The sequence below is a fragment of the Nicotiana tabacum genome, chromosome 11 (genome assembly GCF_000715075.1).
Source record: "Nicotiana tabacum cultivar K326 chromosome 11, ASM71507v2, whole genome shotgun sequence".
NCBI lineage: Eukaryota > Viridiplantae > Streptophyta > Magnoliopsida > Solanales > Solanaceae > Nicotiana > Nicotiana tabacum.
The window spans coordinates 87,845,516-87,859,707 of NC_134090.1; the positions used below are offsets into that span (position 1 = coordinate 87,845,516).

The 14,192-nt window shown below is 36.7% G+C and overlaps 1 protein-coding gene and 1 long non-coding RNA gene across 2 annotated transcripts; both read right to left on the reverse strand.

The window, feature by feature from the left end:
* Positions 1–2,101: 2,101 nt before the first annotated feature.
* Positions 2,102–7,484, reverse strand: LOC107816023 (DEAD-box ATP-dependent RNA helicase 7). The gene is given in 15 exon segments (XM_016641694.2): positions 2,102–2,406; positions 2,408–2,523; positions 2,693–2,826; positions 3,408–3,502; positions 3,580–3,676; positions 3,748–3,916; positions 4,007–4,067; positions 4,149–4,250; positions 4,515–4,626; positions 4,720–4,874; positions 5,116–5,186; positions 5,382–5,493; positions 5,572–5,712; positions 5,814–5,948; positions 6,871–7,484. Coding segments are annotated over 15 exon segments (2,085 nt in total). The 5' UTR covers positions 7,375–7,484; the 3' UTR covers positions 2,102–2,325.
* Positions 7,485–7,946: 462 nt separating this feature from the next.
* Positions 7,947–12,494, reverse strand: LOC142166312 (uncharacterized). The gene is made up of 3 exons (XR_012696631.1): positions 12,355–12,494; positions 9,909–9,976; positions 7,947–8,065 (listed from the first exon to the last, which is right to left on the reverse strand). It is a non-coding gene; the product is annotated as an uncharacterized LOC142166312 (long non-coding RNA).
* Positions 12,495–14,192: the final 1,698 nt, after the last annotated feature.

Consider the following 14,192-nt stretch of genomic DNA (forward strand, 5'->3'; position numbering starts at 1 on the left):
CTATCTGCCTCACACTGGCAGCCATTTGCTTGGAATGATACAAAAGAGGTCCTGAATAACTTTCAAAGTACAACCATTTCAGATACTCAGTTGTTTATCACATACTTTAGCTCTTACGCTTATCTAAAAGGATCTACACAAGAATATTTCATCAGATGTTCTGCTCTAACCAAAAAGGCATAGTAATTTTTAAGGATTAATCTTATATAAATAATTTGTGGTATAGAATACATTTAGTTACTTGTTTATAATAGTTAATATTCTGCCCGACAGAATACTAAAGAATATCACTGATTATTACTGAAGACAAAGAGCTAATATACTTAAGGTGGTGTAATGCATGCTTAAGAATGAATTAATGAGGAGGAATGAAGAACAAATAGAACAAGAGAAAAACCAAGATCAAGAATTGAATTTGGGAGAAGAATATACAGAAATTGTCACAGAATTTGTACCAGAAGTAAATGACTTAATCATGAGGAGGAGTTCATCTGCGGGACCTACTTAAGTCCCATATTAATAGAGGTCATTCAAATGGTCATTCCAAAAGGAGAAAATTAATACACAACTTGAAGAAATGGATAGAAGGAAGTTATAAAATGAAACCTGAAACTAATTGCTTTAAAAAGCTTTCCATTTCTGATTGCACTCAGAAATTAATACTTCCTGCTAGAAAGTCATGTTCTAGTGCTTAATTATGTGTATTTGTAATTCCTTCATGATTTGTCTCCTTGCAGTATTGGAGCTTAAATTAACCTATGTAGCTTCTAACTAATGAAATTGACACAAAACTTGTTGGTTCTCTTTAAATGCATTGTGAGATCTCGAGTGCAGGGCAGGATATAAGCTATGGATTCGGTCGAACCTAGTAGCTTTTGGTTGAACCTCGTATATGTATTAAAATATCTCTTAAATATATATAAATATTGAATTCTGAACCCAATAACATAAATAGTCAATGTTGTTTCGTGACTCATCGAACCTATAATCTTCAAATCTTTGGTTATGCTTTGAGGTTTCAAGGCCACCTGATCAAGCCCACCTACTGATTTTGTCATCTCGCCATCCCTTCACCTTTAATCAAAGTAGATCTATCTGTTTCCCTCTCCTTTCACTATTAACAAATTGTGTTTTATCATTTATTTTTCCGCTAGAGTCATTAACAGAAGGTAACCAAACAATGGAAAACCTAATTCGAGAGTTGTTCTAATGAATTTTCTCATGGTGTGCTATTTCCTCAAGAATGTAAAAAAATTTAGCTTCTTATCTGTGGAACAACTTAGAGTTCGAACAATCTTTAAAAAAAATTCCGCTGCTACCAATGTAAACTCAAGATACCATTAATGAAGAAAACATGAAATTATTAGCATCACAAATTAGTCAGATGGACACAAATAAAGAGACCCATACCAATTCATAAAACGTTACCCCCTTTGTAATCAAAATTTTAACTAAATACCACTGATAAAGGAAGAAGCAAAGCAAACAAAAAGAAAAGGAAGTACAGTGAAAATCTCAGTAGAAGTATTGTTATTGAGCAAAAAATAACTTGCGAAGAGAATCGACAACTGAAGGAGAATACTGACCTCGGTAAAAATACTGATATTAACAAAATAAAAACCCGCAAATAAAAGTCGATAAGTATCTGAGATAACAGAAGGTCAGGGGAACAGATGATGGAGCATAGTAAAGCCAAATGAAATTCCATGGAAAAGAAGAAGTATCTGTAGATGCATTCTCATCTCATATGCAGCTGGGAACACAGAAGGTATGTGAAAATACTTAAATACCCGTGTCTAAGCAGGGATGTCAATGGTGTGCTGCTTCTGCGCTCTTCTATATAGTAGGAAAATTTAAACACCATCAATTATGGTAAGTTGGTCCGAGTCCATTCTCATTTTTTTTCCCTTCCCTACCAATTTGATTCTACCCATGTAAGAAAACGAGACTGGTGGTAGAATCAAACATCCCAATTTTATACCCTCAACCTGATTTACTTCTGTTTGGACACAAATAAAATCTAAATTATGTGTATCATAAATGAACTTTCGTCCAAAAATTTAAATTTCATCTGCTTTCTGCAGGTAATAAAAAAACCAAATACACGCAAAACTAAATGGTCATCCAATAACTTGAAATGTCCAACCAACAAGCGAAAAACTGAATGAAGCAGAGGTACAGGGAGGCGAAACCTATATAAATTTAATTAATACATAGCAAGAAACCTTAATGAAATCTGATTACATTTTCTTCGCTATACCAAAATTTTGAATGCAACTGGACAAAATCTTGTATTGTCAGCTGTCAAAAAAATTGTGTCAGCATTCATTCCTTACCATCTGCGACCAAAGTTACCATTACCTCTTCCCCCTCTTCCTCCAGAAAAGCCACCTCCGCCTCTTCTGTTAGAGAAGCCACCACGACCACCACCTCCAAATCTTCCACCTCTTGGCTTCTCTCTCTCTTGCAACTGAGGCAACGCTTCCACTACCTCTAAATTTACGCCATGTGCAGTTTTTTGGCCTGCAAAACCCATCAACCCCGCAGGAAAAGAGAGAGCAAAGAAGAGGAAGTTAGAAAAGCTACAACCCATCTAATGACTGAAATTAATTTTAAAAATTCTGTATTACAATAGTTGGGTGATTATATATGTCCATGGGTAGATCAGCTACAGGAAAATGGAGAAATATACCTGCAAGAAATTGGTCCAAGTCCTCAGCAGATACATCAAAAACTGCCCCCTTTCCATCGGCCGTCAAAGTAAGACCGTTGATTGATTCAACCTTCTCCCCAGGTAGGAACCTCCTCAAGACACTATAGACAAAGCTGCCAATGATATGATAGTAAAAAAGATTAGAAAATCATTGGACTGAACCAGTTAATAAAGCTCTGCTATAGCAACCAGCTTCATCATATATATCTCGTGAAAAAGAAACAAATGTAGGTCATAAGCTAAATCCTTTGACAAACTTAGGTTTCATGTAAATTAAGAGCACTGCTTAGCACAACGAAATCTCTGATGCAAGATGCTGTAAACATGTGATGTAATTCACTACTTCCAATTGCGGACAATGAGAAACTCTCGTTCATGAACCCATTTAGTGGACAATGAGAAATTCATTTATCAACATTCATTTTCATATAAATGGGTAGAAACACTGATGTGGAAGTATGAACATTCACAGTTCCCTTGCCTACATCCTTGCTTGCGGCTAAAAAGATGTGTTTTAAGTTTTCTTGTGCATATGCATAAGACTAAAAATGAAAGTCACATTCAGCAACAAAATCACAATTTGAGGCATTGAAGTGCACAACAAATAGATAATGATGAAAATACGACATTCAAAGGCTACTTACAAAATAGTTGTAAGTCGAGAAACAATATCTTTTATATTTTAAATACTTACGAAGGTGAGAATATGGGCCTCCCACACTCAAGAAGCAGAGTAACACAGTTCTCCATAGAAGTAAGAAGCGACCGAGTCTTGATCTCAGAATACCCCTGGAAAAGCAAGTCACGAGTTAGTCTAAGATCAGGTTTGCCTCCAGAGAGAACAAATAGAAACAACAGAAACATACAGCAGCCTTGGCAAGAGCTTTCGCAAGCAACTCTGCTGGTGATAGGTCGGAAGTATTCAGAAGCTCCTCCGCAGCAGCCTTAAATGCGGGTATGACACTACAGAGATTTGGGAAAAAATAAATGAAATGATACATTTAAAATTCACCAGGTACAAATGAAAATCATACCTATCGGAGATTTCAGCAATTATATCAGCAGCTTCTTTCCCAGCTGCTTTAGCAACATCAGCTGGCTGTGGAGCAGACAAATGCTCAAACTTCACACCAGATTCTCTTTCAATTCTAGAGATGTTGGACTTCCTTGGATCATACAGAAGTACAGCAACACCAGTATTTCCTGGAATGTGACAGGAAAAATAAAGCTAGGAAGTATGCTCCCCTAATTTATGTAAGCTAAAACAAGCAATTCCCAACATCAGAAGCTCACCTGCCCGTCCTGTCCTCCCAGATCGATGAATATATGCTTCAACATCACTAGTCGCTTCGCACTGAACAGAAATATCACATTCAGCATTCAAATACCAATAAAGTTTAAGAATCAAGCATGGAACATGAATGTGGTAACAAACCTGGATGATTAACTGAACATTGTCAATATCCAATCCACGGGCAGCCACATTTGTGGCCACTAATGTCATGAATTTTCCTGATCTGAATCCTTTAAGTGTAACCTGAGAACAACATGTGATAATAAGTCTCGAAGGTTGTCAAAGGAGACACTCACACCATAAGTATCAATTTGTCAATGAGCCTGGAAGGTTGATGACAAATACTGCCTATTTCATATGCGTATAATCAACATTCTAAGGTGGTTAATTCTAAGGAATTGCCATCCCTCAAAACAGAAGGGGAGAACCCAAAAGGAAAAGGGGAAGAGGGCGGGGGGGATGAAGAGAGCATACTAAAATGAAACATGTATATCAGCAAAATTATACCTCACGCTGTGACTGTTGTATCTCCCCATGCAAAGCACTTGCCCCAGGCAACAAGCCAGCTAGCTCTGAAGCATACCCCCTTGTCTCAGTAAAAATTATAGTGCGGCCTCCACTAAGTTTTCATGGAACAAAAGATTTATAATCATTTCAGAGGTTCATTATCATGCTTTAACTGGAAGATACTGGAAAATAAGAAGCAACCTACCTGCTGTAGCACCGAATGATATCAGGAATCAGCTGAGATCTTGCAGAACTAGAGCATGGAATAATAATATGCCTCACATTTTTACTGGCCTTCATTTTCTCATTACCAACAAGGTCAACCGTTTTCTTATCAGGTTTCAGAAACTTAGAAGCAATCTGACACCAAAAACATGTTTCAGTAAGAGAAAAGATTATTAGAGAGAGAAAGAAGTCTAAGCTCAGAGCACAGCAGTTGTACATGCCACCACCCCACTCTAATCCTCAATTTCAAGGTGGTCCGTTTACCAGGGATTGGGGCAGAGAACAATTTAACTGATATATAAACGAAAGGGCATGAAATATTCCCCAATAATGCACTGTACTATGAATTCAAAAACAAAAGATATAATGAACGTACATGCTTCACCCAGTCTGGCAAAGTGGCACTGAAAAGAATTGTTTGAACTTGGCTTGCATCTTCAACCTTGCCTTTGGATAACACAGGAACAAAACATACAGAAAAGCATAACACTGTCAATAACCATAAAATAGAAAATCCCTCAACAGAACAGTAAGGCACTGGCACATTTCAGCTGTCAGAATTTCATCCTAACATCGATAACAGCATGATACAAATATGGAGAGGTGAAACCAGATAGCAATGAACTGCTGCTCATACCATACCTAAAATAAGTTCGACATCATCTACAAAACCAATTTTTAACATTTCATCGACTTCATCAAGAACACGAAACTTTAAAGACCTGAAATCAAGATTTCCCCTTTCAATGTGGTCCTGCAGCAAATATTTGAAGGAGTTAATTTTCACTCCACAATAGTGAATAAATTCATCCTGTAAACCAGCAAACACTACCTTAATTCTTCCGGGAGTACCAACTACAATATCAACTCCTCTTTTTAGTTGAACCTGTTGTGCTCCCATGGGAGAATTTCCATACAAACAGCATGAAGTGAGCCCCATAGCCCGGCCATAAACTTCAAAGTCCGCAAACACCTACAATTAACAGATTAATGTGATGCTATTTGTGAGAAAATGAGATCCCATTTGTTTATACTCAACGAAGCAACCACCTAGAGAAGGCTGATAATATATACCTGAAGTGCCAATTCCCTAGTAGGTAAAAGCACCAGAACACTTGGAGCCTTCCCATATCCTGTTTTTCGCAATGCTTTAGTAGGACCATTTGTTAGGGACTCTAATATGGGCAAAACAAATGCCAGTGTTTTACCCTGCAAATACAGAAAAATTTGAAGTCATTTTCTGCTGTACAATCTAGTTAACCAAAATAGTCAAAAGCACTATCATGAAATTTCTAGCAGCTGTGGCCTGTGAAAGCAATAGGAAAATCAATTTACCATTAACGTTCATAACATGCGGACTAAAGTTCACTCTTTCCATTTAGCTTAAATTCTTGATGAACAAATAATTTATAGTAGGAAACAGGCAGCTCACAATTGACACATAAACTTTTCATCAAAAGGTTTCATGTGTATAACCAATAAACACAATCCAGAAATAAACTTCTCACAAGGGATACCCATACATCTCTAGCGGCAGATAGACCAACGAACCTTTATAAGCAATTTAGCAGACTCTAGGCCTTTTCCTAGTAGACATTACAGTAAGAAATATGGTATCTGTTGGTAGGAAATAGAAGTGCGAAAATAAAACCGTACAAAACTTGGCGACTGATGTTGATAAGTCTCTACCAAGCTTAGTAAACATTTTAGTCCTTATATTATAGGATGAAAATAACAGGAAAAACCAGCTACGCCTAGGTATATATATTTCGTGGATATCACAAGAATGAAAGCCACAAAGAACCAGCAACCCCAGGACAAGAGATAGTGCTGGATTGGTACAAAATCCCAGTTTATCATGAATTTACAAACATTAGCTATGTTGTAAATCAATTATGCGTAATAACGCAAGCTAAACCAACAATTACAACAACAAAAACTATTACTACTATACCTAAGTCCCCAAACAAATAGGGGTAGGCTATATAAATCAACACTGACCATTTAAGCTCATGTCATGCCAATATTAACATGCATGAACCATAACCAAACCAGCAAATAACACCACCTTAAATATTCACAGGGCAAGTAAATATGCATGAATTGATACAATAAAGAGCTGAATTTATACCTGACCAGTACGAGCTCGTCCAACCAAATCCGACCCATCAAGAATATCATCAAAAGTCATAGCTTGAATAGGGAAAAGTGCTTCTATTCCTTTAGCATTCAAAGCCTCTCTTAAAGGCTTTGAAATCCTAAAATTAGACAACACATTAGGATCCTCCACTTTCTTCTCAACAACCACTTCTTCCTCCTCCAATTTAGCGTTCTTATTCTTCTTCCTATTCTTCTCATCTATCGGCTCGCATATCTCGGAGCTCGTTTCACTCTTCTGCTCTTCCTCATCATCAAAGTCCAAAGCTTTTCGCTTTTTCTCTTTCTTTTTGCTCTTCTTCAGCTCCTCTGAATCAGACCCAGAATCAATCTTGGTCTTTTTCGACTTTTTTTCTTTGCTTTTCTTATCAGCAGGAGTTTCTAAATCATGGGTGTCGGCGGGAGATTTGGGGGTCTTCTTCATTTTCTTCTGGGATACTTCGGAGACCATTGTTTCAGTTACAGCAAGTGCAGGCATGATAGATAATGGGTTGGTGCGTTTCTTTGTATGGATGTGAGGGGAATGCTCTCCTGCTGAAAACGCTTGTGGCAGTTAAGTGCAGAAGCAGGAGAGGAAAGAGGAGGAGAAAAGGTTTAGGGTTTGAGGTTTTATAGGAGTGGAAGAGTTGATGGCCGTTGGATGGATGTACGTGAGATTGAACGCTTACCGTCCGATTTAATGGACTTACTCGGGGATATTTTTCGAGTGGAAGATATTTTTGTTGATAAAGTGTTGGAACAAAAAGGTCAAAATTTCAGCCTATGCTCATTTTGGATTCGGTGTTAGTAAATTACACCTGTTTAATATTTTTGCATTGTATAAACCTATCTAATTATCTTTCAATTGTCACAATCCGAAATCCCACTAAATCGTGATGACACCTAACTCAACTCGTTAAGCAAGTCAAACAGCATAAGCTACAACTATAATGAGAAATTATTAATATTAATAATAAAGACTGCAACAGCATTCAATACAACTATCTCAAGGATTGATAGTACAAGTCATGAGCCATTAAGATTAGATTCACAAAGCAATTTATGAAGAATGTTTGTAATATCTGTTTGAAGTTTACATAAACATAAATAAAGTCCTAAGCTACCATGAACGAAAGATAGCATGAATCCGGTACGCCGATATGTCTCCCACAGCTACTCAGCTCCAGAATCTGCATACAAGGTGCATAAGTGTAATATGAGTATAACCGACCTCATGCAGGGGTGGATGTATAACCCAAATCATGGGGCACGTGAACTCATGGTCTTTCCACCAAACTAGATATTTTATGCACGTATTTTCTAGAATTTACTAATATTATGTTTTGGCACCCATGTTCCAAAAAGACTAAATGGTGCACTTGGTTTAATATTGGATTATTAACCTAGAGGAACATGGATCAATTCCCACTTAATATATTTATTTATTTTTTTTAGTGGTGCACCCATGTTCAACAAATCCTAAATCCGCCTCTGACCTCACGTACTCAGTAAGTATCATGACTAACTTCGGAGAAATAGTGACGATGTTTTTAAGTCAAAAAATACTCATTTTGCAGAACCGGTAACATATATAATACCGAGAAAATATTCCAAAAAGGAAATTACAGAAATAAGAATATCTATCGTAAAGGTGCACAACTAGGAGAGAGGGTAATAAATAAATTTTATCAATTAGACATGTTCAACAAATATAACTTGCACCAATCATGCTCACAAAGGGGTATGTATCATATAATGTGTATGCTCAATGCTCATACATAACTGTAAACATGTGCCCAACATGAACTAATTTCGTATCAATTGCCAAATAACACATTCAAGAGAACCTTTCAAGAATTCAATATAAATGCATGATGACAATTTACTTATCACGTAAATCTGATACGCTACCGACAACTCAACAAAACGTGAGATATTAACTCCACATAGGTAAATTCATCTTGACAACCAAATCATCAAATATAACGGGAGCATAGGATAGCATGTTAGCTGTAACAAAAGAAAATATGTAAAATGCATGACAAAGCATAAGAATTCACTTGCACAATCAAGAATGTCACTCTAGTACCACCACATAAACATCAAGAGAATCACCCTCAAACTATCATATAACATTATCAATAATGTCGCCATTATTTCGCCGCATGTGCAATATCAATAATGTCACCCTTATTTTGCCACATGTGCATATCGACACCTTTATTTCGCCACTTGGACAATTCGAGATAACGCCACCCTTGTTTCGCCTCATGCGCATAATAATAATAATAATAATAATAATAATAATAATAATAATAATAATAATAATAATAATAATAATAATAATAATAATAATAATAATAATAAAAACAACAATAATAATAATAACAACAACAACAACAATTGTATGAAAAATATCTCGTGCCAACACCCAATGAATCCGCCCAACATATTCACGTGTGCCATAATCATCACAAAGTAATGTGCCAAATTTTCATCAAACATATAAGCCCATAATTTTATCAACAAGATACACAAGGACATGACAATAATAAAATACGGATGAGTGTTCAACATATAAGGCATGACTATGGCTAAATCAATTATAGCAACCAAGTTCAAGTAGTCATACAAAGGATCACATATGTGTCACAAAGTGCAAATGTCCAAATCAAGGCACAACACAAGAACAAGTACGGATGTGTGTTAATAACATGCATATAAATACGTCAAAGGCAAACTAGCATAATCCCAAGATTTTCTCATCATGTTCAAGATAAGGTACCAATCGCCTCAATATTGCTCTAGCACCAGCTTATTGTACTCACGTAATTAATCAATTGAGTAACACATAGAATCAAGTAGAACACACAGCCAAACAAGGCATAGAGTAATCTAGAATCTACCTCGAGCATGAATACCCATGACACTTGTATATATGTTCGTTATCTTGTATATACATCAGCCCCACATGTAGCAAACAATACAAATATTAAGAAAAATTCTCCAACCAAAGTTATGCAAGACACTTACCTCAAACAAGCCAAATCAATACCCTAAAAATGACTTCCCACGGGAATCAACCTTCGAATGGCTGGAATCTAGCAAAAAATAACTCAATTACATCAAACAAAGCCATAGGAAATAACCCGAAATAATAAAGTTCCAATCTTTATACAGATACACAAAGTCCACCAAAAAGTCAATACGAGTACGCACCGTGGAACCAAACGAAACTCATAAATTCCGAACACACAATCCAATACAAGTTTCATCCAAAATTAACTCAAAATCTGGGTTAAAAACTTCATTTTTCACTTTAGAAAAGTTTTTCCAATCCCCCCCACCCCCATATTTTTTCTCTTAGATTCACCAATTGAATATCAAAATCAAAAGTATAATCATGAATAATATTAAATCCAAGTCAAGAACAATTACCCAATCCAAATGGGTGAAAATCGCCTCAGTCCGAGCTCTCAATCTCAAAATATGATAAAATGAGCTCAAGTCCCCAAAATGACAACTTAAATACACTGCCCAACAGTACCCTTCGCACACTAAGAAGAAGTCTCGCGTTCGCATAGCACAAAGCTGCCTCTGACCAAAATCCTCCTTCACGCACAAATCCTGACTCTCGCGTTCGTGATAGCTAATAGAACTCCTCCTTCGCAAACGTGAGCTACATCGCAAATGCGAAGGCAAAATCTCCCTTGCCAGATCTAGCTCTACGCGAACACGATAAACCTGGAAACACAACTACACAAACGCAACTTCCTCCCACAAATGCTAAGCGAAACAGACCAGCACCCCATAACACGCATTGCAAACACACGAACTCGAAGAACACAAGCACCTGCTGAAAAGCAGCAACTCCAAACTTCACCAAAATGGTCTGTAACCACCCCAAATCACACTCGAGGCCCGCAAGACCTCGTTCAATCATACAAACAAGTCCAAATATATTTGTTACACCTCCTTTTTACACACCCGAAGGTAGTACAAGGGAGTTTTTCCACTTTAAGTGACATTATTCGAAATGAGATTATTTATTAAAATTCAGAGTCGCCACTTGGGATGGTTTGTTTTCTGGTGTCCCAAGTCACCGGTTTATTTTTAAATCCCAAATCGAGGAAGATTCGACTTTCCTTGTGAAGTCTACGAACCAGAAATTCTAAGTAAGGAATTCTGTTAACCCGAGGGAAGGTGTTAGGCACCCTCAGATTCCGTGGTTCTAGCACGATTGCTTAAACTATCACAATTGCCCTATTATCTGATTTTAATACATGTTTTAGCCTATGGTATATTTTAAACAATTTACCGCTTTTAATTAATTTCAAGAAGATTTCAACGTCATCTAAAATGCGTCTTTGGACCACGCCACATGAAATGCACCCGCAGTCCGAGACACATTTTGTTTAACGTTGTTGAAATTTGGATTTGGATCACATGAAATGCACACCCGAGTTTAAGAAAATTAATTTAAATTACGCGCCTAAAGCAACTACGCACTTTCAAGTGTGCGAGGGCCATGAAAAATTCAACTAAATGGCACACCTCGATTTCTAAAGGGTTAAAATTAATTAGATGAGGGCCATGGGTTTTGAGATTTTATTTGGCATGACACACCTCAATTGAGATTTACGTATCATAACCATGCTACGGGAGCCGTACCCATGGCCACAATAATCTGTTATTAATCGCGTCAAAAGTAAACTACAAATATTTGTAAGTTGTTTATTTTCCTACGTCAAGCGTGGAAGCCAAAATCATGGAACTCAATTTGGGACAAAAATATGCAAATTGCTACTTAAAATATAACGATGGATTTCACGTAATGGAGCCCATATGCTTCAATCGTTAATTTTTTTTTATACATGGAATTGTTATGCTTCTGCAAGCTTTGCATTGTGAAATTAATGAATACAACCTCACATAAACAATGGCAAATACGCACGACTACTCAATGTCATTGCAAAACTTTAACTATAATAATAGTAAGTGATTCATGCTTTGTTAGTTATACCGATCACATCAAAAAGAAAATTTCCATTATAGTTTAAAAATAGCCAACGGTGGTACACACCCCTTTCCCATCATCATTGTAGACTAACAAACATCCAACTAAGAAAGAGAACAAAATATTACTATAATCTAGATCTAGAGTTTATTATATAGATGCCTCTCTCAACATTAGCTACAATCCATTAAATTAAAATACAGATTCTAACACAAACCCAACCAATGACTGATTTCTATCAAAGAGCCAAAGACAAAATAAAACATTGAAGCTCAAAACAGATATAAAAAATGAAAGAAAGAAAAACAATAAAAAATTGGCCAAGGATAGCATACTAAGCAAATGAAAGCACCAAAATTCAAAAACAAAAGTAGCAGCAGAATCACGTTTCAAGGGTATTCAAATAACTTCATAAATCGACCATGTAGAGCTAAACAAAAACTAAGGGATTTCATTGTGTACCTATGATTCAGGTGACAGTAGAGTCACAAAAAAACAAATGAAGGCAGCAGAGAAAGAAGCCAGAGCTCAGCTTTATTATTGAATATGTTCCTCCAAATTTGTACAATGGAAACAAAGCTTCCAACTTACTACAAACACAATGAGAGGCTGCAAATGGAACCACGGCGGAAGTTGGACGAGAAAAGCTTCAAACTTGACCTCGAAAGAAAGGTTTTTGGGTGAGCTTGACAACAGCTTTTGCTGCGTTTTCGAGCTGCTTTTCACAAAGTTCGGGCTGCTTTTGCTCGAGTTTAGAGGGTGATATTAGTTGCATTTTTTTTTGAGTTGCTTCAGGTGATTTTGGGAAGGTTTTGGAGCTGATTTTTGGAGTTGTTTTTGCTGGTTTTTGGTGCGGATTTTGGGATGGGTTTAATAGAGAATTTGGGGTTGTTCTTAAGGCTGATTTCTATGGCTGAACATGATCGAAAATTAGCGGGGTTTCATCGCTACTTTATGGAGTTGATCCTTGAGAAGAGAGATAGGGTTGGCTTCTCTTTTAAGAAGATGAAGAACGATGGGGGGTGGGTTCTGTCAAAAGCTGCGTTGATGTCCTCCTTCAGCGTTGTTCTCTCCCCTCCTTTTAGATTTTTTAAGCATTACTTTATAGGTAGAATCTAGGTTTAGGTATATTTTTGTGTATTTTGTGTATTAGGTCCTTAGGGTCTTTTTGTTTGTTTTTATTCCAAAGAAGAGTCTAGAAGGGTCCCTAGGCTTAATGGACTAATCTGAATTGGGTCAAGAACTGGGTTCTAAAACTCTTAAAATTATGATCCAACACCTTAATCGACTCCTTTTAAAATAAGATAAAAATACTACATAATGCAAAAGCTAACATGAAACTATTATATATTTTTGTATTTTTAAGATTATGTAAAGATAAAAATAAAGTACTATTTTTGTATATTTTTATTTAAATTTATGAAAGATACGTGAGCTAAAATATTTTTTGTAATTTTCCATTTTTATGACGAAAAATAAAGGAAAAAAGTCAAAAATAGTTGAAATAGCTATATTAGGCCTAAATTAAATATTTATATGCTAAAATATGAAAAATCTTGGGGAGAATAAAAAATCACATGTCTACAGTTGCCCCTCTTTAACTGGAAAGACGAAGTATTTTCAGACAAAGAACGACTAGACAGGTTTTTTGACCCGACCCTTATTTAAAGAGACCAAAATTAAGAGAAAAGAGGAATGTGACCGAGCCCTGGTATCTGAGCTGCCTACATATCCTTGGCTATAAAGGAATCAGGTCACGTGTAGTTCAGAGGTGAGTGAGATGATGGAGTGTGCCGAGGTGGAGAGCCGGTCGAGGTGCCGTTCCGCCGAGGTTCCGGTCCGCAGTCCGGTTATTACATCAAAATCAAAAGGAATGAAAAAGACTAACTAAGCCTGTCAACTACGAGTTACAAGATTCCTATCTATAAGTATTCTGAAGCTTGATCTTGAGTCTTGAGTGGTTCTTCATGTAGACTTTGAATTTGAACATTGACATTTGCTAGTTGCAGGTGCTAGCTCATTCTTCTTCAGCTTTTCGGATCAAAACAGGGCATGAAGTGCTTGTGACCTCAACCATGTCTTGAGAAGCTCATATCTTTCATCAACTTCTGCATTTGGATTAACTTCTTGTCTTTATCTTTTTTTCTTTATTGTGACTAACTTTTGTTGATCACCTCGGACTGCTGACTCGCATTCTTGTCGCGAGCTTCTTTTGTTGCTGACTTGAATTGTAATCTGAGATACTTTCCCTTTTCTTCAAGTGGATGCCTGATTGCCAAAACTTGAACTGTATTTCTGTG